Below are 27,879 nucleotides of genomic sequence, written 5' to 3'. Positions count from 1 at the left end.
TTTTGAGACGTTTCACATAAAGTGACCCCACAAGAGACTTGGTCAATTTTTGTTTTTATTTACGCTAGTATTTCCCTTTCAGTTAAGTCATATACTTCCACTTATCAATGACAGATCCCCTTTTATTATTAATATGCATGACAACAGAAAGGAATTTAACTTATGCTCGGGTTAAGATGACACTTTACACACAGCTTAAAGCATGTAAGGAAGTTAAGTACATCAAGGTAAATACAGGCTCTTATTTCAGACCATTCTTAACAGAGAACTGGATTGACTGAGATCTAATGTCTTCATCATAACCATCTAAACACACAACCTATAGGAGTGTTCATGGATCTAATCCGGTTGTCCCAAGGTGAACAAAGGTTCCACCGGCCTGTCGTCTTCCGCCTCCATGTTTGTTCTTGCACTAAACGCAGGAGGAAAACAGGACAGGGGGAGTGGGTGGAGGACAGATGGGTGGGGTCTCCATCTAAAAGTTTTTAATTTGTCATGTTCACATCTGTACACACCAAAAAAATAAAAGTAATGGTGACCGAGGGAAACACCACAACACCCGGCATACACGGACCTCAGCAACAGGGAGGGTTCAGAGTAAATACACACACACACACACACGGTACGGTTAAGGGGCTGAGGGTGGAGGGGCCCTGGGGATTGGGAGCCGTGGTCCCGTCCTTGCACATACACAGTCACAGTCCCACACAAGCACTGTACACGGCACAAGAGGTCACCTAAATACATGGAACCAATGAAGGAGAGCTAACATCTAGGAGGGTGGATTGTACAGCCCAGTACAGGCTGAGAGGGAGTTAAAATTCTTATTTAGACCATCAGGTCACACTCTCTCTATCTCTCACACACACACACTCTCTCTCTCACACACAAACACACACATTCACACAGTGACATACGTCTGTATGCATTTAAAACTCCATAAAGCTACACGCCTGTGCAGTATATACTATCATTACTTAGTGTTGCTAGCTATAGCCATTGACATGGCAATATATGTTCAAATATTATATGTAACCATTTATCCTCAGAATATACAATGATGAAATGCAGTATACAGACAAACGAGACAATGTAAGCTGTTCACATGTTCAGTACATCAAAAGTAAGAGCTTCTCTACGTTAATTTCTTCACGAGTGCAAAATCCAATGCTCCTCCACCTACTTCAAAGGTTTGTTGCTGAGCTTTAGCAAGTCCACTTCTGCACAAACCATGAACAATAAAAAAATAACGTAAACATCAACATAAAACACAAGAAAAGTAACATTGTAAATAAGTAGTCATAAATATGGAATGTGAAAAACAAAGAGACATGTGGTCCAATTTTCTTTTCAAAACGATACAAATAAAAGTCCTTCGATGCAGTTTAATGTTATTTCTGATAACACAACAGAATAAAAAAATAGTACTCAAAACCAGAGTGGGCTGTTGCTTGCTTTGTGGCCCCTGTTGTGAGTAGAAGACCATGGGAAGCTGGTGAGGAACACAAAGAGAGAAGGACAGGTGGAGGGAAGGTGTTGGGTCAAGTCGTGGTGGGAGTGAAGGTTGGGAGGAGGGTGTTGTGTGTTCACATGCCGTAACCGAAGTTGGGCTGTGGCGGCTGGGCGTAGCCTGGTGCTGCTGGGTAGCCGTAGCCGTAGGGCTGCTGGGGGGGCACAGCCACGTTGGGCCCTGCTGTGAGCATGAGCTGGGGTGTGCCTGCAACACAAACATCGAGATGAGTCTTTACAGCAAGCACAACTGTGGTCGCTGTCAGAAATGTTCTCCAGGTCCCGATTAAGAACCTGGTCAGACCTGATATTAACATCTATCCTAAGTGATTCAATCACAAGTGGTCAGCGCTAACTTAGTCTGTTTACATCTGGTATTAAAATACAACCTGAAAGTGTCTCCTCTGACCGCTTGTGATGGATCGCACTTCCCTGCTCTTTTGGCAAATACACATGTACAATATTTCTGGTCACGAAGACCAAATATTATGGTATTATATTTAGGGCTGGGCAAGTTAACTCATTTTAATCGAGTTAACTCATCACTTATTTAACTCAGACAATTATTTTATCTCGCATTAACTCAGGTTTGATTATTTATTGTTTTATTGTGAAAGTCAGGCTTTTATTTTGTGAAAGTCTGTTGCTGACAGCTGCGGAACCGGAAAAAAGAAAATAATTGGCGGATAAACAACCATGGATAAGGGTACGGAGCTTTTACATGGCCATTTTCATTTTAAAGTTCTTCCAGACGGCGGAGTCGACAGAACCAAAGTAATTTGTAGCCACTGCCAAGGTGAATTATCACCGGAGTACTTCCAGTCTAAAATATCACCTAAATGCAAAACACAGAGTTGATATCAGCAAATCACTCAACGAAACAGCGAGCGGAGCGAGGCTTCGGCAGACTACGTTAGACGCAGGGAGGAGTATACCTTTTTCATAACGAAGAGGATAACATTAATGCCCTGGCAGTGGCATTGAGCTTTAATTTTGTACTTGCTTTGATAACATTGTTAAGTTGAGATTTACACTGAATATTTTATTTAACTGCTACTGTATTAAATGCTGATGTTAAAAGTGTTTGCACAACAAATGTTATGGCACTTTCGTTCATATGGCAGAACATTGAAAATAAAATTGCGCTATACACAACTTTTTAATTCATTATTGGATTTTGCGTATACAAATGCGATTAATCGTGATTAATCAGGGAAATCATGCAATTAATCGCGATTAAAACTTTTAATCGTTGCCCAGCCCTAATTATATTACATAAGGGTCGGATCAATCAGTGTCTGCATTTGAGGTGCAACTAGACTATCCCATCCTTCAAATGCAGCAAACAAATTCTTCCTTCCATCCCTAAGAAAAGCTGGCTCCAACAAGTGGGTCCTTCTTGGGCCAACCTACCCCAGGATTCATTGCACTTTGGCGATAAATCCTGGGATAGGTAGTGGCGACAGCAAACGACGATAAGTCCCACCATTACACACGTTAATAAACCAAGGGGTGTTAACATTTTCTTGTTTCTAACTGCAGATCTGTTGCTAGGCAACAGCAGGGAGAGCGGGACAAGCTGGTGAAGCCGATCACGCAACTCCTCTGTTGACCAGACCGTCTCACTTTGGTTCGGCCTTTGCGGTCTGCCCAGGATGGATTTGCTTATCACTCAGGATGTTAATACCAGGTGTGAACTGATTCTGAATGTAATGGTAAAGGCTGCATCACAGTAACGTGATTAAAACCCGTGTGTGGTCTTTTTACCGTAAACAATGGGCTGAGACTCCGTGGCTTGCTCCTCCTGTTTCCTCAGGGACTCGGAGGCTTCAAGTTTGTCGACCTGTGGAAAATAACAACAAGAGTGACCGTGTCAGACTTCAGTGATGCTACTGCCGACTGGGCTCTTGAAGGGCGAGAGCTGAGATGCCTGGTTTGTAAAAACTGACCTCTGAGTTATTTCACTGGCTGACGGATGGGACCATTCCTGACAGGCGAAGACGAATAAAGTCCAGATTTAAATTAAAATCGGGCTACAGGAGGCAGGCCTTGCTAATTTGTTGTTGGGGGCCTTCTATAAAGGCAAAAGGCAACTACAACTAGAGCTACTGGATACTCTATGGTGCTTGGCCACATCAGTATCAGATAGGAACCCACTTCTTTGTGGACGGGATTAGGAGAGGAGACAAAAACAGAGCTACAGGGTAATAATGGTCCCACCATCCAGCCATCCAAATCATCTACACTAACATGTTGGAAATGCAGAGTATGTAGAGAACCAACCCGCACCAGAACAGACTTACAAGGACCAACACTTATATTTTTCACCCCTCTAGTAGGTTTGTCCACCTCTCAGCAGGATATCAAAACGCTCTCTAAACTTTTTGTACTGAAGCTGCTGGACAGAGACTTTATTAGCTTTCAGCTACGATCAGGCCTTGGTATTTCTCTCAGCATTAACCAAACAAAGAAGTGTTGATTCTGAAAGCATGATCTCTTAAGGTGACTTGTTACCAACATGACAGAGTAACAACAAAGTTATTCAGTAAAAGTCAAGCTAGAAAGATGCTTTATGTGCCTGTGCTACCTTCATTTATGTAAGCCTATTTTACCCTCATCCTGAGACATAGGAGTGTGGTTCATTCCTATGAACCCTAGCAGCACCTTGTGGACTATGGTGTTGTGCCTGTGATTTTTTAGTTTTACAAAGAATCACTTAATCAATGTTTACACCTAGCGTCTACATTACTCTGGATTTTCAAACGCCTAAAACTGAGCTGTTTAGACACACAACTGACTCTATATCAGATTTAGAAAGTATCAGTGTGGACAAAGCCTACTCTGGAGATAAGAAAAAACAAGAGATAAAGATAATACACATTTAGCAGGTTTCTACAGTGTAGAGCAAATTAAAAACCTATTTAATTAGCAAATTATATGATCAAATAACAAATCAATTATATGGCCTAAAGAATGTGAGAAAATTGTGACAAATGTGATCAGCTGTCCAAAACCTAAACATTCATTGTCATACACAAGATTAATTTCTAATTAATAAAGTGAATAAAAGTTGGTGTTTTATTTGTTTTGAATGATTGACTTCCCAGTCAATAAGAGGTTATACTTTCATTGCTGTTTGTCTAAGCAGAAACTATTAAACACATTTTATTGAAACTTGGTGGAAGAGTGGGGTTTAGGCCGAGGAAAAACTCATTTAATTTTGGAGTGGATTCACTGACGTTGGCAGATCCAGGATTCTTTTTCATGTCCTTTCACATTGCAAGGACATTTTTGTGAATTTCTCATGAAATAAAGCAGAGATCTTGAAGCAAAAAAGAAATATGGTCCACTTAGAAGACTGATATCTATGAGTGTGTGTAACTTGGTGCAGTTTGATGATTTAAAGGGTACTGTAGGGCCTTGACGAAGGTCTGCTCTCTTCTGAGTGTTATTCTAGTTATTTGAAATATTTGCAGGTAAGATTAAGTGATTTTTATTCCATTTGCCTGTTCTTATTCTCTCTCCCCTTTCCTCATTGGCCCTGTGTTTGGAAAACCAATCATCAACATTTTGTTTGCTTTACACATTTGGAGTCATTTAGCCAAAACTGCTTGGTCCTCTTTGGTGCTTTAGTGTTTGCTGAGCAGCTTAGAGGCGGATAACGACGGGGAAAGGACAAAAGACAAAGCTAAAAACAATTCAAAGAATTAGCAGCCAGTGAAAAGCTTCACATATCATCCTCAGCTAGGACATTGTGCAGATTAAACACTGATGATGATGATGGTGCAGGATAGGCTTTGCTCTTACAGTGGTTTTGGGTTCAGTTCTCTACATACGCTCTAGTTTCATACGACAGTCAGTCAGTCCGGTTAAGCAGGCTGTTTGAAGAGAAGACAGGCTGTTGTTTTGATTGAGAAGAGGAGGGTTGCTAGACATGCTGAAGCGGCAGTTTAGTTTGGTGTCTTCTTGAAAAGTGCATAAGAAAGAAAGAGAGAAAGAAAGAGACAGATAAAGAAAGCAGAGCCATAGTGGAAGGTGACAGAGTGTGACAGAGGGTTGAGGGGATGATTTTGTTCAGCCAGTTCAAGGTTTCCAGAAGCAGGCACAGCCAACAGCGATGTCTCCTAGCCAGGCCTGTTTGCTACTGATGCTACGGGTGTGGGGTTTGCATGCTTGTTGCTCTTCATGTTATGTAATTGTCCCCCCAAATCAAATATTTGCTCCTACACTTCAGTTGTCTGTGGCTTGAAGAGACCACACTTTACTGTATCACAGAATTCTCAGAGAGACATATCCTGTCAAAACAACCACCCCTCTAAAAATGACCTAATGTCAATGATTCTTATTGTCCGTGTTCTTCTCACACATGGGATAAATTCAGTCGTATAGACAGACATGGAGGGAAATAGATAGGTCTCTGAAAGAATGGTCACTTCATTATAACGAATGCCTCATTGGCGCTTGTATTATTGAAATTAGGTTTTACACTTAGCTGCAGCCTTTGCAACTGTGCCACTGTCCATATACAGATATTCAATATTTCTCCTCCAGTTCTTGATTTAAAGATATCATTAAGAATTATTATTCTCAAAAAATTAAAACTCCCTTTATACACTGTCAACACGGTCAAAAATTATCCAAACCTATATTGTCATTGTACAACTATACAATCAAGGTATAGAGCTTTTCCAAATCAGCCATTTGAAATGAAATAGTATAAACAGAATTAACTAATCCACTTAATTAAGGTTCTTTTCTGTTTAGGTAAATAGCCTTCATTTGTCTGATTTGTGACACTTGTTAAACTACAATTTCATGTCAAAATGGCTGCTGTGAATAAGCTCTGTTGAACGTCACATTAGGATGATGGTTGACAGCAGACTGTAGCTGAGTGCTGTGACAAGAGAGTTTGAACATTATAATTCTTCTACAAGTCAGAGAATAAGCACCTGACAACAGCAGGTGAGCCAGTTCTCCAGAGCGACATTCTTCACACATGCCTGAGGAGACCTATGAGTGTGCTGGTTTAAGAGGACGGATCAGTGTGTTTGAGGGTAAATGCTGTGATGGGGCACAGCGTTTGATGCTGGAACAATTATCATAACTACAACAATACGTTTCACGCTTGGGATACACAACAGCTGTGTCTCAATTCAGGGGTCTCATCTTTCCGCGGCTGCATTTTAACACCAATTGCATCACAAGACTGTCCCAAATCTAAGGTTCCTGCAAATGTGGCCAAAAAATATGTCCTTCCACCCCTGAGCAAGAGGCCCCACCAGGTGGATCCTTACCGGCCAAACATATCCCAAGATTCCTTGTGCTTCTGTGACAAACAGTGGTAATGGTAGCAGCAATCAAGTGAAAACATATTTTTAAATGCAAGTACTCAACCAAACCGCTACACGTGTTAAAAAACAAGCTATTCAACGTTTGTCATTTGTTGTATTGAACCAAACTAAAAAACCGTCACTGACACCAGCACACCGAGCAGAGCCCCGAGGCATGAGTGTTAAGAGCCCCGCTCTGGAGTTTTGTGGGTTTGAAGGTGATCTAGTGGAGATGTGGAGTTTACGATCAGAAGCAGCAAAGTGACATGGGGGGGAGAGGGGTCATGCAGTTTCAGCTAAATTGCACTCCTCCAAACTACAGGCTACAGGAAAGGGGGGAAGAGGGGTAAAAAAGAATGATTAGAAAATGGATTCGACTTTCACCTTTTCCTTTATCGCATCAACCTGGAAAGGAAATTCAGAGAGGCAACTTAAGGAAGAAAAAAACAAATGGAAGTCTCCCAAAATAGAAACTGACAGAGAGAGAAGAGCAAACAAAGGACTTTTTACTTAAAGAAAACACAAAAATCCTGAGAGAGAGATGGGGGTAATAACGCCACTTTTGATACAAATGCAGACTTGAGATTACTATATAAAAATATAAAATACAGATATTGACTTGATTAAACATGAACTTCTGAGACTTAACTAAAATAATTCTATATTATATATATATAAATATATAACAATAAGTGGTAAGCCACAAAAAATTAACTTTTGTGTATTTGACATCTTGATGTAGTTTGGTTTTCAAAGTTTGTCAAATAAATGCTTTTTATTCTTTTTTTTTTTACAAATGCTCCACTCAGCTCTGTTGTCCATGAAAACAATATTGGTTGTATATTCTTTTGCCATGTAACAGGTATAAATGGTGCGACGAGTGACACAGCAGTTATGAATCTCCTCCAGAACACATTTGTATGGAAAAGTAGCTTGAATGGAAGAAAACGCCAAATAAAAAAAAAAGGAAAACACCAGTGATGATGACATGTGACTAACAGAAGCAGAGGAAGATGAGCATGAATGGAGGAAAGAATAGGCAACACTGTAACACTGTCTGTAGGGAACTGTGTCGCACTTCCTTTACTTCAATGGTATTGGCAAACCACTTTAACTTGCTGCTGATACTTTAAAGGTATCAGATTAGTGGAAATGCCAGATATGAGTAGAGGGAAACATTTTCTGAGATTATATTCCATAATTAGGGTCTCAATTTGAACAGATCTGACATGGGGCATCTCCACTGATAAGATCATGTTTGCAAATACTATTTCACAAATCTTAACACCTAACAAGAGGATAAAACGATTAGTCAACCTGTAAGTGGGATGTCTTGTTTATATACCTTCTAATTATTCTTTCGCTGAAGTAATCTCAGAACTGTAAACAGCATCTACAACATGCATTTCTCTTAAGAAACCTTCTTGTCCACACACACGTTACCTCTGGCCAACCCACCTTAGACAGATACTCCCTCATGACCTGGATGAAGTAGGGCATGGAGAAGTCCATGATGTTGTGTCGCCAGGCAGTCTCAAGAACCACGTCGGGCCGCAGGAGGTCATAGCAGGTGAAAAGGCAGGCGGCAAAACACTCCTTCTTGTCTTCATTCAGGAACCAAGCCAGGAGTTCCTCTGCCAGCTCTATGTCTTTGGACTCTGACGCATACTGCATGGCATCCTGCACAAAGGAAAGCACAACTACAGATGAATAAACTGACTGAGGAAAAGTGACCACACCTGTCATTTTACATGTTCAGTGTTTCTGCAGGTTTCAACAAGTTCAATTTAAGACTTTTTATGACCTTAATGAATGAAATTGAACATCTATGTCAATTATTGTTACTATGACATATACAAAAAAACATTGGAGTCCCAGAATTAATTAAATTTACCCAAAATTAAGAAAAAAGGTAAAGGCAAATAAAGAAAAATCCTGGAAACGCCACATTATCTCACAAACCACTTCAGGCGGAGCATTGGGTATCCATAGGCTTTCCCTCAGTCGAGTCAAATGTAAATATCAGTTCCACACTGTTTGTGTTTGTAGCTTTATTAAATGTTATATAAATAAAACATACCTGAACGTTTGCAAGAACTTGTATGTCAAATTTGATTCATATCTAAGACTTTAAAATATTTGATAAGACCCCCTGGAAGCAACTGATTTCATTGCATTCAGTTGATTTCTAGGATGAGATGTACACTGAGAGTTATTGTTTTGAACTGCTGTGCACCTTGTAGAGCTTGTCCTTCTTGCAGAGCTCTACGCTCTGTTTCCAGCGGTTATTGCCCTTGAAAAGGTAGGCTGCAATCCTCCTGAACTCTATCAGCTCGTGCTTCTCCAGGCCTTGCGCCAAGGAGATGTTGTCGAAGTTGTCATAGGCATCGATGGAAGCACGCACAGCCTGGATAAGAGACAGAGAGATTAACATACGGCAGAACATTAAACTTGCTTTCCTTTTCTTTCTTCAAGCGACATCAAAATGTTTGAGTAAAGATATAGATATATATATGTATAGGTATATATATCTATATATAATCTGTTACGATACACAATGGACAACATTATCACATCATACCGCGTAGTCTTCCTCAATGATGAAGAGGTTGTTGAGTGCCTCGTTCACTGACTTGTTGTTGTGAGTCTGGACAGACCTTAGGTAAGCTTTTACCAGAGGCAGCTGCTTCACCTAAACAAGGATTCAGACAAAAAAATGATTTATGTCTATTTCAAGTAATCTCCTGTACTAACTACCCTTTTTCTCGCCGTTAAGGTGATCACACAATACTTTTTAGATTTAATTTTTCTGATGATAGGCTGTATTTAAATCCAAATAACATTTTGAAAATAGTTTACAGAAAGCATCAATGGCCCAGGACCTTGCTGAAGAAGATGACAGCGCGTGTGTGGTCCAGTCTTGGCGAGAGGACGATGAGCAGGTCGTTCAGTAACAATGGTTTGAAGTCCAGATAAAAATGGATGGCTTTGTAGTATAGCTCCACATTGGCCACCTGGAGTAGAAAACACATTTCACTTGAACTTGAGCATGTTTGTAAATACTAAAACCTGTTATCAATATGTTAACTAGCATCACTATTTCATCAACAGTGTCTTTTTAAAAAAAATGTTTACCTTGGTGACAATGTCTTTGAACTGGCCCTCCTTCCAGGCATCAGCTGGGTGGTTCATCATGGTGATGATGGCATTGTCGTACTCCTCGTACTTGTCATAGAGGAAAACCAGCTCTGCCCAGAGGTGGGCCTGCTCTGCTGCCCTGAGAACCTGACACACAAAAAGGTTGTCATGTGAAAGCGTTTTGGGAGTTTGTTTATTATCAATAACTCATGCTCTTGCTGTCGTTTTCCTCGCCTACCTTTGGAATGTTGACACGGGACCAGAAGAGCTCCAAGTGCTCCCTCATCTTCTGTGGCTTGAATTTGGAATAGAGGATGGCGAGCTCTGTGAACATGCCCATGTGTGCACGCTCCAGCCCGAGAGCGGCCTCCAGCATGGTGATCAGCTCCTCAAAGTAACCACGGTCCTGCCGTACACACAGATTTAATGAGACTGCCCTTAGCCATCCAAACAAAATACATGTCATTTAACTTTAGTACACAGGTCAAATCTTTACCAATGAATTGTCCTGAATATAAACGTAATTAAAAGTAAAATGATATCTAATTTCTCAAGCCTTACATGTTCATAAATCATTTCAAATTCATATTAAGTGTAAAATGTTTGAGCACTGCCCCTGTAACCCTGTGTACCTGGTAGTAGTTGATGAGTTCCTCCAGTTCATCGGCGTGGACAACAATATGTAAGCCACACATTTGGGCGAGACGGAACTCCTTCCCATCTACACACGCAAAACACACCTGGAGGAGCACAAAAATCAATCATTAGATGTATTTCATAAAGGATACGACACTGCCCAAGGTATTTATTCTTCAATGCCACTGTATACAGGGATAGTGACGGATAAGAACTGAAGTACGTCACTGACTACAAAATATAAAAAGGACTTTTTATCTCATTATAAATAGTTAAAAGTGAAAGTGTCATCAGTCCTCACCTCCTTCCAGGTACGGGTGCTGTTGGCCTTTCGGGCTCCGTCCACAGCTGCCTGGTACTCTCCCAGGTGGACCAGAGTAGAGGCCAGACGGCCAAAGTTGGACACATTGTTATAAAGCAGTTTAGCTGCATCGTACATCTTGTCATCATAGCAGCGGTCACCCACCTGCAGGATAAAAAAAAGAAAGTAAAATCCTCAAATTAGAGAACTGTATACAGGTGAAAGAGAGTTAAGTGTGTATGTGTGTGCGCTGTATGTCTGTTTGACTTACTTGCTGAATGTGAGCATTATTGGGTCCATTGATGAACTCCTCAAGCTCAGCCAGGCGATTGGTCTTGGCCAGGGCAAAGATCAACTCTGTTTCAACATACGACTCACGGGCCTTCTTACGGGCCATCTGCAGGAACTTCACCAGGTCCTCCCAGTTCCCTGCACACAGCAAACAACCCCCATCAGTTTCATAAGCACATCAATCCACTGTATCAACAAGTGTCGTCATTCATATAACAATAAACGCACACTAAATTGTGTATATTTCCAAAATTCTACACAACTCACCACTTAGTTAATGACAGATAAATGACATCTTACCACTTTGTGCTGCAGCTTGTCCCACTTCCATATAAGCAGAGGGGTCATCAGCTTTGATGTAAGAGTCTATGGCTTCTTTGACCAGGCCCTTCTGAAGCTGGGCCTTTGCCAGCTGACTCCACACTGGTGGCTCATTGCAGCGTTCAGCAAACTCATAAGCCCTGTCTAGGTTACCGATGTGCTCAATCAAAACCTGGATAAAAAGAAACAATATTCAGATATACAATATACAAGCTAAGTAATGCCATTCTGGTGGTCATTTTAATCAAGGTGTAGATCAAGTATATGACTCCTGAATAATAACCCTGGCTTACAACTGTACAGAAGCTGTTAGAAGGTTCTCAGTTCATGTTGCGACTCCTTAAACACAGAAGAGTCGAGCGGCAATGCACTGACCTGCACAGCGGAAGTGTTGACATCAAATTTTTTGAAAATAGCAAAGGCCTCCTCAAAGAGCTCATTGCTGATGGCGATGTTAGCGATGTCTGGGGCATCGTAGTTGTCCAGACGGTTGATGTACTCCATCACACGTGTCCGATCAGCTTTGATGGCAGTCAGGATGAGCAAGTTCTGGAGGTTTCTGAAACAACCAAGACAGGGGATTCTCAGTGAAGGTATAATTTTCTATGCAGCTGAAAAATGGAAATATATTTTTGATTGAGATTTTGAACGTGATCACAATTCAATGAGCTTCTGAAAAAATGTGTTGATCAGTAAAATAAACTCATTGAGTTATGTCCAAAAACTTCAAAACAAGTTCAAAAGACTTGTTTCCTATGCCTTAAGCTTATATAGCGGATACACAGAAATACACAAGGAAGACAAAAACATTTGAGATATAGAGGTACCATGCAGCCTTTCTCACCTGTGCTCGCTGAAGACAGAGTTATCCAGGACAATCTTCTCCAGCAGCTCGATGAGCTCATTGGGAAGGTCAGCGGTCATGAATGCCTTGACTGTGACAGACACCTCCTCTGGATCCTGGGTCTCTGACAAGGCGGTCTGCACTACCTGCAGCACAGAGGGACAACGAGTTATACATACAACATCTGGAATTTTTGGTAGAGCCCGATAGATTTATTGGTTGGCAGATAAAAGCGGCCACTGTGAGCCATTCGCACACATAATGGTATATGTTTGCCGATATGAAAACTTTTGTTACAGAATAAACAATGCAGCAAAGATGTACACATGGTTACATTGACACAAAAACAATTGCTTATTTTATTAATTCAAGTTCTTTATATTTGGTTGAAGTAAAATTCTTTGCCATCATTTTTATTTATTTATAGCCCAATCTATCGGTCAAGTCAGTGATTCTGATGGCTTTTGCATTAAGTTAAGTAATAGTTTGGAGATATTAAATACAGTCGAGGGTCGTACCTGATCAATAAGGGGTCTTCTGTAGTTGTTGGTCTCCAGCAGCACACTCGCCCACAACTCAGGGTTCTTGCGGCGCACAAGGTAGCGGGACAGACTCTTGAACAGAGAGTTCTCATTGCACACCTAAAGGACAACAGAGGCAAAAACAAAAACATTTCAGAAATTGACTACCTTCTCACAGTCCAGTATGATTTTAACTCTAGACTCACATGAATCAGTTCCTGGTCACACGTTCCTCTTTCATAGGCCACACAGGCCAGGTGGGGGTCCCTCTTCTCACAGTACTTGCCGACCACACAGCTGTCGTAGAAAGGGTTCTCCTTCAGGAAGCGCTCAGGGTTGTTGTTGCTGTCGATGTAGATCTTGGCGAGAGCATTGTGGGTAGCGGGCTCCTCGCAACCTTCATGAATACGAGCCTCCAGCCAAGGTAGCAGCAGCTTCAGCCTGGAGAACGACACAGGAAGTATTTTTCATGAAATCTTGAGCTTAGTCTTATTACTTTTTACCGCTCAAACTGCTGAATGTGGGTTTCTCTATTTCTACACAGTTCAATTCATTCCCTTGTTCTTACCTATTTCTTTTCTCCACTTCAGCGACCAGTTCATCTGTGGAGAACTGTCCTCGCACCACCATGATAAGGTTCTTAATCACATCCTCGGCACAGTCTACATCCAGTAACCCTCCAATGACGACTGGCAGACGGCTTGGGTTCACCTGGAATAAATGATCCACATGTTACTATTCAAACATTTCCATTGAAGGTAGAGACCATGGCCTGAGACAGTATGAATGTTGAGATGGATCGAAGGATGGTGAGAGAGCAAAGAAAATTACTCAACAACTTTTCATCTAAGTTGGGTAAAATGTAGTTGAGTAGTAGTACCTTCTGCACATAGATTTCTATGTATTTCTGCAGGCTGTTGCGGTACAGGTACAGCACCAGATCATGGACAAAGTCAAAGCGATCACACACAATGATTAAAGGCAGCTGGTCAGTCAGCTTGGCTTCCTGTAAAGTGGAAATAATGTAAAAATTGGCATTTATTAATAAATACAAGCTCTGATGAGCAGGTTCGATTGTTTTATGGTGAAATGTTTCCTGTGCACTGGTCCATTGCTAACCTTGAGGAAGTTCTTCACACGTTCAGGATCATAGCAGTTACTCTCTCTGCAGATTCTCTCCACTTCTTTAATCTGGCCTGTTTTACAAGCAGCCTGGATGTATTTGAAGTGGACCTCTGGATCCTGGCTGAAGTTCACAATGGAACCCAAGAAGTAGAACAAACCTGCAACATAAAAAAGTCAAAATCAACATAACAAAATAAGGAGAAATAGTAAAACCTGCTTTTCTCTCAAGAGCAGGGTTTTTGAATGATTACAATTATCAGATTAATCAAATTGTAGCTGTGATTAATCAGATTAATCACCATTTCTAAATGCCTGAAAAATTCCCATTTTCTCGGTATATTGTTATGGGAACGGAAAGATAAATGACAGAAGGTGGATATATACACTTAACATTAGTTTTTTATATTGATGACAAGTACAAATGATAGTTATTAAGATTGAAAAATAAAAGCAATCAAAAATACCACACAATAATAAAATGTGGCTGTCTCTTTGCTATGCCTAAGAGCAAACATAGGATGATGTTATTTAGAAAATTCCTTTTTTTTTGCAAACTCAAAGAAAGCAAATATAGGATGGTTGAATCAATAAGTTGGTCTGAATCAAACAAACAACCAAACCTTTACACAATCAAATGTGAATGTGAAATCTGAATCTGAGCCCATCTATAGAAACATTGTTGAGCCAGGTCACACTTTAAGAACGAATTCCAAATTCAGTTCATGCAGAAGAAGGTACATGAAGCGGGTCATTCTGCTCATAAGTTAAAAAAATGTACTCTTTAATTACACAAACTAATCATACTGCGTTAACGCGTTAATTTTGACATCCCTAGAAAAAAATAAAATGTTAACGGTGACCTAAGTTGGCAGATCTTCACATCAGTCACATCATGGTGCGCCGGGGCGCACGAGGATAGGACCATATGTTTTTATTGGCTATTAATTGCAAAACGTTTCCACCACAGTGTGACCTCTATCGGTCAGTCCATACAGTGGCTTAATCCCATTCGCCCCTTCTCCCTACCCTTTGCCCTTCCCCTTCGTTTTGTGCGTTCCGGTGTAGAGTTAGTGTATCCCAATACTTGTTGGGATGGAGGGGTAGGACCAAGTGTTTCGGGCCGTACAGCTCTTGAAACAGAGATTTTGAGACCCACACTTCAAATCAAGGGCTCAGAGAATCTCCCAGAATACCTTGCGAAAAACGGCAAGCTGGTAGAGAGACCCACAAATGTAGAAATTTCTCCATAAATAACAATAAAAAAATTCTGATAATGATTGTAATATCTTAGATTAATATAATTTCAAGTAATATGGTATTTCTTCCACATCAACCTTGTAACTCTGTTTCAAAGGGCAAGATAACCCTTGAAAACAAGGGACACGGGGTGAATGGGATTGGGCCAGTGTGTGTCAAACTAAAGCCCTTTATAGAGACCACATCATGTGATTAATTGAAACGTTTCATCTCTCATCCAAGGGGATTCCAAGTTCATTTCATCCAAGTCCAGATTCAAACTAAAAGTGTACGTACACACAAAAGCCGGAAATGGCGTACGCCAAAGGAAATTCCGATTTATAAAACCTGAACGCAATGTTTGCTGCTTCCAAATCCGCCCTCCACACGCCCACTTTCAACCATAAATGGTCAATGCAAAGCACGGCGTGAATATTAAATGATGCTATCGCAATCGCTGATCTCTTTGACCATCAGCCTGACCTGATTCCATCGTCTATCGGCACAACCCTGCTGTTAAATGATATCATAATTAAGACCTAACAAAACATGTTTAAGATTTTTGAATACTTAAAATTCCGATTATTGAATTTTAGAATTTTTAGGACCAAACAGAAACCCTGAAAATACCAAGGAAAGGTGAGATTGTTTATGTATTTTCCCGGCTTACCCTCAAAGCTCTTGAATGACTCAAACAGTTCAGTGAGGGACTGAGTACTGAGCTGCTCGTGGTACTTGGAGGCCACTTGCACAGAGATCTGCAGGTTCTGGCGGATGTTTGCAGACAGCATGGCCCTAAGACACTCCAGAGAGTCCTCCACTGACAAGGAGCCAAAGAAATTCACCAACCACTGCAGAGGAAAAAATAAATTGAGCATGTACAGAATGCAGAATTACATGTATATTAAAGAAAAATTGTAAGTTGAAGTACTTTCTGTACCTCTGGGTTGAGAAGGTGTGTGTGCACCACAGCACGCTTTATGTCATACAGGTCAGTATAATGCTCCAGTGCCCTCTGCAGGAGACCGGCCTTCTCACACAGCTGTGCCACATGTGCACGATCGTAGTGGGTGAACATCTGATTGCCCAGGATTGCGTCTGCAACCTGAGAGACATGACGCAGGGACAAAGTCATGTCAGCAGCATTCAAAACTTTGCAACAGAGGCAGCAAGAAAAACAATGAGATGCTTTTGAAGAAAGACAGAAACCTTGAGGGTTGGATTCTAAATATATGATTTGAGGAATAGAAAAAAAAGAAACTTATATAATTTGATGAATTTATTATCTGAATGGATAAAATTAGATAATAAGCATATTTGAATCTTATGTATTCCCATGTTTATTTACCTGTGGTGCATGGACCAGATTCATTTCCAGCAGGCGTGTTTGCAGTGGTCCCTCCATGGGTCTGTTGTTCTTCAGGGCATCTAGTAGAAAGGATGTGCACTGCTGGATCAGGTTGTACTCCATGAAGACGTCAACAATCTGGAGACATAAGAGAAATAATCACACATGTCAAACTGAAAACATGTATGTTTGGTTGTCTGTTGAATCAAATAATTAGGATTTTTTAAGATTGATCATTTGGTAAGGTTACTCTAACCATCACTGTGCTTTACCTGTGTAATTTCAGCAAGTGGCTCTTCATCCTGAACCAGCATCTGGGAGAACTGAAGTCCCTGCTCTGGACTGATCCGCATTACGTTCCTCAGCAGGAAGATCCAGTCTGGAGTGTAGCCCACCTACAGGGACAACAGATCTTTAATCCCAATAGCCCCATATCTGAATTACACCTTGGCTACCATACAACACAAACAAATGTAAAGACAAAAGTGGAACAAGGGGTTAAATTACAAATTACCTTCTTCGCGTAGAGGACAATCTTCTGGAACTGACCAGTTTCAGCAAAGCATTGAATGACCTTATTGGGGACATTGGCTCGGAGGTAGACACTGAGGGCAAGAGTTGGATCGACAGACTTCACCAAGTCTCCGAGCTCCTCAGAGCACTCCAGCTGTAAACACAAAGAGCATTATTGAAAACCAGATACAGGACAAAGCAACTGACAAAACAAGTGGATAAAGTGGACACTTGAACCTTTGTGAGCAAACAAAATTATAAACCTAGCATGTAGGTGTAATCGTCAAGCCTTGACACTGAACAGTGTTAGAAGTAACAGGAATTCCTCTTTGATAAAGAGCCACATAATTGCAGTCAAACTATTTACTAAAATACCTCATACCCAACATATATTTCTCAAAGGTGAAAAAAAACACTGAGCTGAAAACAGCAGCATAGTGGTATTTGTAGAAGTGGATGAACCAGATTATAATTGTAGCATGGAATGTGCTTCACTTTCATGCCACTTAAAAGTTAAACAACTGGCAATAGTTATTCCCTCCAAATGAAGGATCTCTTCTTTTAAATACAATTTTTAATGTTGAGGGTATTTGAACTCCCTAAGTGCAACACTCTGGTAGGTTCAAAATAACTGATGTGTTTCACATTGGAATATTTTCACGTCATGATTCCTGAAAATATCTCCTATTAAGATAACAAAGTTCATCCATTATAATGACCAACACTGGACACACACCTTGTCCTCTTTCAGCCATTTCTCTAGCAGCTGCTTGCGGCCCTGCTGGAGGACAGGTCTGCACAGCTCCAGAGACTCAAACTTATTAAGCTGGCCTTGGTCCAACAGGATGCCAAAGTACTGGAGCAGAGGAGATGTCTGGCCTGGTTGCGCTGGAACACTCTGGAAACGACGGATAGTGTCTGGGGTTCGCAGGATACCCTGGAAAAAAAGGGTACACAAAGAATCTAAGTGAGTGAAAGTGGGAAGATTGGAGTTGAGAAGAGTCACCTTTGAGCCTGCATAGAAGAAAAGAGGTGTACAGTAACATTGGGTGACTATTAGTGGCTGTAGTGAACAAAACAATTGTAATGAATTACTTATCGAAACTTCTCAAACCAAGAAAAAAATGTACACTGAAAGAATACATCCAGCAGTTAATGTGTCTTGTTGATTTTAAGCTACTGTGGTACACGAAAAAGTTAGGTTTATTTATATAGCACCTTTTAGACACAATGTACACAGCTTTACCAATGCATGGAAAAACATTACAAATAAAACATTAAATTACATTAAAAAGACAATTTGTTTTTGTTGTTATACTATTCCCAGAAATCTGCATAGTCTAAACATACTGAGCTTGAACTAGTTGAACTAGTGTTACTGGTACTGGCTCTACCTTGGGCGCATTGGCTGCCACTTTGGCAGCTTCTGAGTAATTCCCAGCTGCAAAGAGGGTGTTGAACTTGCGGGCGAATAGCTCCTCAGCACCGGCAAGGTTGTTGCGGACAGCCATGCGAAGAGCCAGGTCTGGGTTCTGGAGCACATTGGTAATGTAGGGAATGATGTTTTCCTCCTCCACGCACACCGACAACACCTGGAAAAACATATATGCATGCTTAACTACAATAGCAATCAGTGTGCATACCACCCCAAAGGCCCAAACAGTCAATACAATCAAGCTGCACCAAATTTCATCACAGATATCAGTCACCTAAAGGCAGCCTATTTGATCCATTAATTATTCCCTGTGTATTGGTGGAAATGTGGAAAATTCTGACCTGACCCATACCAACATCATCCCACCACGTTTCTTGGTAATCTGTCCAATAGTTCTTGGGTAATCTTACAAACAAGCCAACAGACAAGCCAACAGACAAACCAACTAACACACAGGGGTGAAAACATAAAGTCCCTGACGGAGCTAATTAGCTGTGATTTACAATTGCTAATGAATGGGAATTATTCCTGCTGGTAAAGACAGGGCATAGTTACCACGAGAGAAGATAACCATACAGTTCATAGTTCTATAAATAGCCAAAAAGAATCATTCTTAACCAAAAACAACGACAGTGATTACTCCACAGTGCACATTTGACCATAAAACACCAAAGTTCAAGTTCTATGTAAACACCCCTGTATGCAAAAATAGATCTAAGTGAAATACATCCTAAGACGTGTGCTTGTCACATTCCTAAATTACAGAGTGGGATTACCCTATGATGTCGCGTGTAGTGTTGCATTATGTGTTTGTGCTTGCATGTGTGCGTGCAACACACTGAGCTGTGTATGGCAGAGCTTCAGGTGAGAGCCTAGAGCTATAACAGGATTAGATAGTGTAGTCTGCTCGGCCAAGCTTAGCGCTCCTGCTGGAACTTTCACATGCTGCCCGACCCTGTGGATGCTACTGCAGCTTGAAATTTTCTTAGAGATTTCCTCAGTCAAGGTCACACTAGAGCTACACTGATACACAAAAGGGTGACACGCCACAGGGAAAGGGAATCACAAACAAATGTCAGCAGAATCCAGACACATACTACGTGTTTATATCTGCGAGTACACCTTCTTTTTATTTTTGGAAGTTATTTTTAATGTGAAACAAATTCAACAATTTGCATTAATGTAGATATTTAAAAAACTGTATTGCACAAATTTCATAATTGTTACCACTGATCACATTTCTCTCCCCTTTCAAGCCTCCAGTAAAAAAATGCTTGCTCATATCCCAAATCAAACATGATAGATAATCTTCATGGTGTATGTGTGAGCTGTTAACATGCCAACCCAATGGGGAAATTGGGACTATTGTTTTTTATTAAGAGAGTAATTTAATTATTGCACTCAACACTGTAGAGATCCTACAAACATCTGCCAGCTCAACACCAGATTCTTCATTGTTTTCAATTGAGGAGGACCTCATTTTCTAGCATCTGACAAACACAACTTAGATTTAACTTTTAATATTCATGTTTAATCTGAGAGCCCTACTTAAAATTAACATGTTGATACATCATTACGGCCAGTTACTAATGCTTATACTCACTAAGATGCAAACAAATATGGTCTCTGATTCAGTAAGATCTTTACATTGACCATGCAACCATTTACTTTCTACTGGTGTGACTTTAAAAGTACGCCTATAATTTGTACACATCTGTTACTGGTAAAATCACACTGGGGAAAGTACTGGGAAGGTAAATCTCATTCTGGGAGAGCCAGAATGTGTACTTCAAATTACCTGTCCTTTTCTGTTGACTCCTATGATACCAGCAGTGGGCTCATGGGGGGCAGTGACAAAGATGGTCTCCCCACTGATCCTGTTCATGTAGATGCAAGTACCAGTCTCCAGGTCGTACAGGTGGATATAGCCATATTTGGTGATGAGAAAGACAACATCTTGCTTTGAGCTGATCTAGATGTACAAGAAGAGAACGGTCAGAACGGATTGATAAAAAGACAGATCAAGACACTGAAGCTAAATAAGCTTAATTATTTGTCCTGATTCCAGTTTTGACATCAGACTGAGGTGCACTTGTTGGACTAAATGGTGATATTTTAGCATTTCAAAAAGTGTAAATATCAGCTCTATGTTTAAACAGCACTTCAATAAATCCCTCAATACAGCTCCCAGGAAAGACGATTGCAGTCTTCATTAAAAATGTATCATCACGCTGTGATGTCATATGAACCCACGGAGGGTGATGTTTTCCACTAGAGAGAATCTTGTTGACCAAAAACAAACAGGCTCCACATGTGTCCTCGCAAGTGGTTTTTGTACCTGCATGGCAACAGGGAAGTCATTCTGAGCTTCTGGAGGAAAGAAAACATCAACAGCTTTCTTTGGAAACGGCTGGTTCCCAGTTGGTGGAGTCCCCACTTCAATGATATGCAGCTAGAAAAAGATAAAATTAGACAAAGTTGCGTCACAATCTTCTCTAGAAAGTTTTTTAACTGCATTCAATTTGATGTGGATTCTGCATTCTCTAAAATCCTTTCTATCCATTATTGATATCCAGTGCTAATCTTACTTTTCCTCCTGCCTGTCCTCGCACAGCAAAGCAGAACAGAGTTGACTCTTCAGTGTTGCCCTCCATCTTGAACTGTGCAAAGCCAGCGGCATGGCCCTCAATGGGCTGAGACACCTTCCTGTCCACCGAGTATAGCTGCATGGCTCCAACTACACGATTTTGCTGAGGAGAGAAGGCCCACAAGTTAGCCCCACAAGCCAAAGATCCTTTTAATACCTCTTCATCTAGTAGAACAACTGAGTGTATGATTAAAACTGCTGTTTCATTACATAAACATGCATCCATTCTATATACGTTTCCATCCCACACAATATAGATTTCTAACTACACTTTATTGTAGGTAAAAGTATAAGTGCTTAATCACAAACGAATATCCCACCATAGATCTATGAGAAAGGAAGATCGTCTGGTGTTTTGCTGAACCCCAGTTTATTTACCTGTGCTGAAATGCCAATGAGCAACAGCCACTTCTGTTTTGCGTCGGTGCGATAGTTGATGATCTGGCAGCCAGCCAGGCTAGAGTGACGGTCAAAGACTTTGATTGGCTGAGAGTCTCCCTCCATGCTCCAATGGTAGACTGCGTTGTCTGTGACCAGGGCAACAGTGTTGAGGGATATCCATTTCCAGAAGGTCACGTCATCAGTCATCGTGTGAGCCTTCATCTTGCTCTTCATCTCAATGTTGAAAATCTGCAGGGTCTTGGCCGCTGAAAGTATTGAGAGACCAGGGTTACCGCACAGTGATGCAGGGGAGAGCTGGGAAGACCTAAATTATTTTTATAACAGTAAAATAAAAAAATTATAATTACGAACATCAGTCTAGGGACTAAAGCTACCACACACAACCCACAGCAGACTTTGGGAGTAAACACAACATTTGTGCACACCAAATATCAATTATTGGAGAGAGGTTGGTAGTCAGGGATTGGTTTGAGTAACACCAAAGGACCAAACATAAAGCCAGTACAAGTGTAGAAAACAAGAGGCAAGACCAACAAAAGGGAAACCACTGAAGTGGTAGATCTGCATTCAGTTAGATCTGACTGATTATGAAGAGTTCTTAAAATTTGAAGTCACTAATCTATAAACAGACTTTTGATTTACACTGTTCAAACTGACTAAATGTGCAGCCCCTTCTTATATTTTAATGAAGTAAAGTAAGGTGCTGCTTCGGCTAAATATGTTTATGTGCAGAGTTCAGGTAGATTAATTTGCAATGTGAACATGATTTTGCTATTTTTGACCTTGCAATCAGCACATTGGATGCTACAAATTGTCACAGACTATGTTAACATGGACACCAATATTACAACTATTGACCTTATTCTGCAATCTGCATTAAACATTATTTTGATTATGGTGTTTACATGACTTGTAATCAAACATTGAATTCATAATTCTGTTTACATGTGGGCATAAAATATCACCATTGCAATGTTTGCACTTATCCAAGCACTTCATAATAACCATTTCCCTTAAAACACAAAGCCTAACTATAGTTTCTCCCTCACTCCAGAAATGTGACTTCTTACACAGGACATGCGTCATCAAGCAGTTGGTTACTTCTATATTATGTGACCGAGTTCAGCATAATTCACATTTTAAATAAATTATTGCTTATTCTGAGCATGACTTAATCTGAAAAAGCTGTGTCTGTGTCAGTGGCTTCTTCAGACTATTGGCTTAATCAGATTAACATCGGAATATTGGTGTCCATGCTAAGAAAGTAACTGTGTAGATTTTCTAAAGTTAGAAAATTTGGTCACAGGAATATACAATTCTGTGCAGATCTAGCACTTAAACTGTTCTTCCCGGATGAAGTAGAATTGTCAATTTAAGAAAGGTTAAAATCTTTTCAACCCAAACTAAATCAATTAGGAATCAATGTCCGCAGAAAAACATGGTGCCCACTGCGAGTCAGAATGAGGCCTCATGGAATGTGTCCAGCCCTCCACCCACACCACCTACAAGAGAAATGAAACTCCAAGCATGCTGTTACAGCTCTTAAGGGATTCACATTGAAATTTAATCCTAATATGAGGGCCGTGGGAATTTAGGTTAGGTCTGAATGCAGATTAGCAAAAGAGGACCACAAAGCACACAAACAGATGTGACGATGGGAAGGATGCTGGACGGACGCACAATCACACCCATTCTGTTCTTTTCCCCTCAAGTTCAGCCTCACTGGAAGAACTCCACTCCACTTCATTGGGCCCAAACCAAACTAAACCCTAGAATTAACTGTGATTTATAATTAACAGAGCATATGAATGACAAAGACTCACATCTAAATTGAGGTATAGTGACATTTCTGAACAAATGCTTTACGAACACTGTGTAGATTACACTGAGCATTACACTGTCTACATAAACTAAAAAGTGAAAAGAAGTCCAGTACAAATCAGTAATAAGTCTAGAGAAAACAAGCACAAACTGTACGAAGAATACAGCTTTATGCAGCAATAATGCTGATTTAGTCCTTTATTCAGTTTCTCTGTTTAGTCGACACTTTCAATTGCAGTTTCTCAACACCTGAGTTGAAGCACAAGATTTATAAGCTACTTAAGACTAATCCTCTGACACATTTTATGGGTCAGTAGACCCAGTCACAATATATAATCTAAGGTAAAACTCAAAATATGAAAATCTGTACACTGTCACTATAACCTGTAATTGATGTGAGTCTTTGCTAAACAAGACTGAAGCTATTAGTGTGGTCAAAACACAGGACAAAGAGAGGAGAGAAACTAAAAGCTGGAAATTTGTCTTTGATGACAGTGTTGATGTGACAAAAAGATCCCTTCAAATCAAGAAAGAGTTGATGTATTTGACGTATAAAACCAATGCCACAGGTTAATCCTTGACCACAATCATTCTCAATTGACACTGCATGTGTATTTGCATAGGCATTGTGCTAATCCACAGAATTGATTCATAAAATAAGAACCAAGTTAAGTTTTAGATACATTTTTCTCTCTTATGGAAAGGTGGAGTAAAATGCAGGCTGAAAAGCAAGACACTATAAAAATATAAATCAACCTTTTATTGATGATCTGTGTTTAATTTTCATGCATATATTATTAGTAACTGTGTCATTTTTATGTCAGTATAAATGCACTGGTCTAGGTCTGTTCTCTGATGATATCTTTAATAGGTACCACCGGGGTGCCAAACTGGGAAAATGCTAAATGTGATAACGTAAAATTATATTACTATTAGGTATGCATGTCATAAATTATATCAAAGCTCTGGCATTTCTGTTAACTTCCTGCCTAAGGCTGGATAAGAACATATTTAAAATTGTAGCTATAGAAAAACAGAACCGATATCCTATCCAAGCACTTTCAGATCAATCTGCAGGTATCATGTTCAAATCAGTATGATAGTACTGGCCTCTACTGGCCGATACTATTTATATATGTAAATATTACAAATATTTGATCAAACAAATATTTTGATTTAAAAAGTTATTTTCATAAGAACATGTCGATAGGACAGTAAGACAATATAGCATTGCACTATTTTAATTAAAGACTGGCTTGCGTGATTTTCCCAATTGAATAACTGAACATATTGTTTTTTTCCAGCATGATTCTACTACATACATACATACTACGTGCCATTTTATAAGGCACAAACCCTTTAGTAAAATATATGAATACCAATCTAATTTTTTAATTAGGCTAGAGTTTGTTTTGTTCTGGCAGAGATATGTTATCTGGGTGCCTTCAGGTTGTCAATGACAATTGTTGAATGTTGCCAAATTCAGTTTTTTATGAAAATGGAATCAGTTTTACATCTTCATGTGCTTTTCACATTACCTAGGTTTGTTTTGAGGCTTCATTTGAGTCAATTCGTGTCTCAACTTGAATGAAGACACCACTTCTGTGTCTTCATTCAACTATACTGCCGCCATAGGAATATCATGTATATTTCTGTTTATAATGAGAATTAGACAAAACGCCCCGTGGGCAGGAAGGTCATCGTAAAAAAAATATCTATCTGAAAGATGTAAGACTTTATATTCCAATATCCATACGGTAATGAAGTCAATGGGAAACACATTTTAGGAAAAATCAAATGGAACAAACACCCAAACAGAAAAATCCCTAGTAGCTCCCCTCTTATTTCCACTATGCCCTGTTTGTGTGATCAATGTAAATCCAAGCATTCATTAAAATTACTATCAGTACTATGCCAACATTTCACGACAGTGCATACAAGAATACACTTTGACAACTCATGATATGTAAAATTGAACTCACCGTCTGCAAACATAAGAAAGCAGTAAGAAACGAAAAAAGAGCAAAAACAAGCAAAATAGACAAAGCATTCAGGACAGCATGACAATTTACTTGCACTGGTATTACGTCTAGTTGTGCTGGAAAATTATTGTCTTGAACATTAACATGAATTGGTATTACAAACAAGTTATTTATGACAAACAGAAATGAGGTGATCTACATATGAACACCAAAACGAAAAGCAGACTGTGACAGCTACATAACCGACTGACAACACAAACAATATATACACAAACTGTCAAACATATTAGAAGAGCACAACAGCAACGTATGTCTATGTGCTTTAACAAAGAACTAGCACTGTATCTCCCTACATGGCGCATCAAACAGCGAGCTATCAGTGCTAGATATATGCAGTTCTGCTGGTGCTTACCTTTGAGGGCGATAACTTTGCTAGCAGGGTTCATGATGGCGCTGTCTGCAGAGATGGGCCTGCGGATGGGATTGTTGGGGTCACCCAGATCTATGATGACGACCTGGGCCTGCTCACCCACTTTCTCCCTGATGCAGATGAACTTGTCAGACTCCATGGTCAGAGTGCTGAATCCAATGTTGGCTGGGTTGATGCCCAGGTTCTGGAGCTAAAATCAGCATGTACAGTCTGTTTCAGTAGCAGCTCATGGCAGAAATGTTTATTTAAAAAAAAAAATGTCAAGGATGATACAATGACAGTACAAGAAACACTTCAACTGTGGTCCCTTTTGTAAAATAGGACAACCAGGAACATCATTTAAACAACAAAATAATTTAAGAGTTATTATCCATTCAGTCATTGTATATAACAATGAAGAAATGGGTTAAAAATGAATCAAAACTAAGATGATGAAATTATAGGTGCAAAGGCAGCTTATTTAATGAACAAACAACGCAATGCCTATGATGGTAGTAAACCAGTCAGAGCCAAATCAAATTAAATTGTATCATAAGCCTGGGGGGCATTAGTTCTACCATCACTGTGAATGTGGTCTCTGAGATACAGTGGGTTCCAAAAGTTTTTCACAGCACATTGAGCTCTGTTGATACAACTACTCTGCAGTTCTCCTGGGTTATAGTTGCACAGCACCATCCTTCAAATGCAACAATATGGCCAGTGCTATAGGAAAGTCTAACATGGACTCTTGGTTGCCAGTTTACGATACTACAATGAACTGTCTTATACAGCAGTTGAGCAATAAATTTGACATTTGCTATAAAAAGTCACAATGTCAAAATTGCAATCTCAACATTATGTGAGAAGTAATTTAAACTAAGCACATCTGATTCAGTCAGAAGCTGGTCTGTACCAGCTGAGCTCAGGACTGACTGTCTGTAATCCGGTCCCATGTGTGTTTTAAAACGATGCTGTGTGTATGTATGAAGAGAGGGAGAGGGCCGGATGATGGTGTCATTTATGACGGGATGGATGGATCACCTGCTCCACCTTGGACAGCTGGATGAGGCGACAACATCTCACAGTTGGAAAACACAACAGGATGTATTCAGCTGGTGAAAAGGGCCTGTCGTGACACCACATCACAATAACGTGAAATGGCACAGGGACCAGTCAGCCTGCAGCTTCTCCCTCTGGCACCTCACTGACACCCCATCATCACCATCACCATCATCACCACCACCACCACCATCATCATCACCATCGGATGCACGGTGTGATAACACCACCATGGCTGCCTAACAGATCCAGATCGTTCAAAGCTCAGGCTTAGACCACTCGGCTTCGTTCATGACACTAGCTGTCACGGTTAGCTAGCTGATGTCGCGGCTATTAGCTGATGTAGCCACGTATGAGTCAAAGCGTAATAATGTGTCACTGAAGGTCAGCACACATGTTTGATGATAACTTGGTTCTCCACCAAGTTCTCGGTGACAGCCAACATCGACGAACCACATCCATCACTGAAATGAATGAGAGCTGCTAACCTGGGAAACTAGCTGCTAGCTAAACGGGGGAGGGGAGGTCATTCATTTGCTGAGGGTATTGACGTTTAGCTTAGCTAGCATCCTGTCAAACGACGGCTGAGCCGGTGAATAAGAGACAGGGTGGGTTTTGGGGGGGCTCATTCAGCGATGAGGTTTTGCCCACATACCTGCAGGTGCTCCTGGAAGCGGATAGGCAGGATTTGAGCCATGGCGTTTTCCTTGAGCTTCTCCGGAGTCCTGAGAAAAATGTAGCCGTGCGGCTCGCTAGCTAGCCCGTAGCAGCGCGCTAGCTACGACCTCCTCACTGTACGTGTAGGTCGGAGCCAATCAGGGAAAAAATGAAAGAGCACGATTAACTATAGAATATGCGGAGTTGTTGGTCGCGTTTTCCGAAAGCTGGGATCAGCAACGACGTGGAGTGTGTCCCCGCTGCAGAGTGCGCTCCCCGCCCCGCATCGATGGATGGCAGCGGCTGATCGTCTGTCCAAAATCCGCAATGGCGGCGGAAACGGCTCAGAGCTTT

The 27,879-nt window shown here is 40.6% G+C and overlaps 1 protein-coding gene across 2 annotated transcripts; it reads right to left on the bottom strand.

Annotated features, from left to right (window-relative positions):
• Positions 1-42: 42 nt before the first annotated feature.
• LOC133003424 (clathrin heavy chain 1-like) lies at positions 43-27,879 on the bottom strand. Of its 2 annotated transcripts, XM_061073153.1 has the most exons (33): positions 27,524-27,879; positions 25,813-26,020; positions 21,574-21,842; positions 21,137-21,298; positions 20,887-21,000; positions 20,347-20,520; positions 18,508-18,705; positions 17,850-18,050; positions 17,115-17,267; positions 16,873-16,995; positions 16,601-16,738; positions 16,193-16,357; positions 15,923-16,103; positions 14,011-14,174; positions 13,772-13,897; positions 13,460-13,602; positions 13,098-13,332; positions 12,889-13,011; positions 12,371-12,516; positions 11,902-12,085; positions 11,506-11,698; positions 11,186-11,343; positions 10,915-11,079; positions 10,610-10,717; positions 10,216-10,383; positions 9,975-10,124; positions 9,722-9,853; positions 9,421-9,531; positions 9,076-9,246; positions 8,298-8,519; positions 7,224-7,244; positions 3,277-3,352; positions 43-1,717 (listed from the first exon to the last, which is right to left on the bottom strand). In XM_061073153.1, the coding sequence occupies exons 1-33, from the start codon at positions 27,563-27,565 to the stop codon at positions 1,587-1,589; spliced, it is 5,055 nt and encodes a 1,684-aa protein (XP_060929136.1). In that variant the 5' UTR covers positions 27,566-27,879; the 3' UTR covers positions 43-1,586. The 2 variants fall into 2 exon arrangements, with proteins under 2 accessions (XP_060929136.1, XP_060929137.1); XM_061073154.1 differs by lacking the exon at positions 7,224-7,244.

Source organism: Limanda limanda, chromosome 6 (assembly GCF_963576545.1).
Source record: "Limanda limanda chromosome 6, fLimLim1.1, whole genome shotgun sequence".
NCBI lineage: Eukaryota > Metazoa > Chordata > Actinopteri > Pleuronectiformes > Pleuronectidae > Limanda > Limanda limanda.
Note: the sequence above shows the minus strand (reverse complement) of the source record. Positions and strands in the feature narration are given on the sequence as shown.

Coding starts and splice junctions, on each gene's coding strand:
- LOC133003424 (XM_061073153.1), bottom strand. CDS start 27,565: ATGGCTCAAATCCTGCCTATCCGCTTCCAGGAGCACCTGCAG. Junction 21,843..25,812: donor CAAAGTTATCGCCCTCAAAG/GTAAGCACCAGC, acceptor CAATACTTTCAG/CGGCCAAGACCCTGCAGATT. Junction 10,384..10,609: donor AACTCATCAACTACTACCAG/GTACACAGGGTT, acceptor TGTGTACGGCAG/GACCGTGGTTACTTTGAGGA.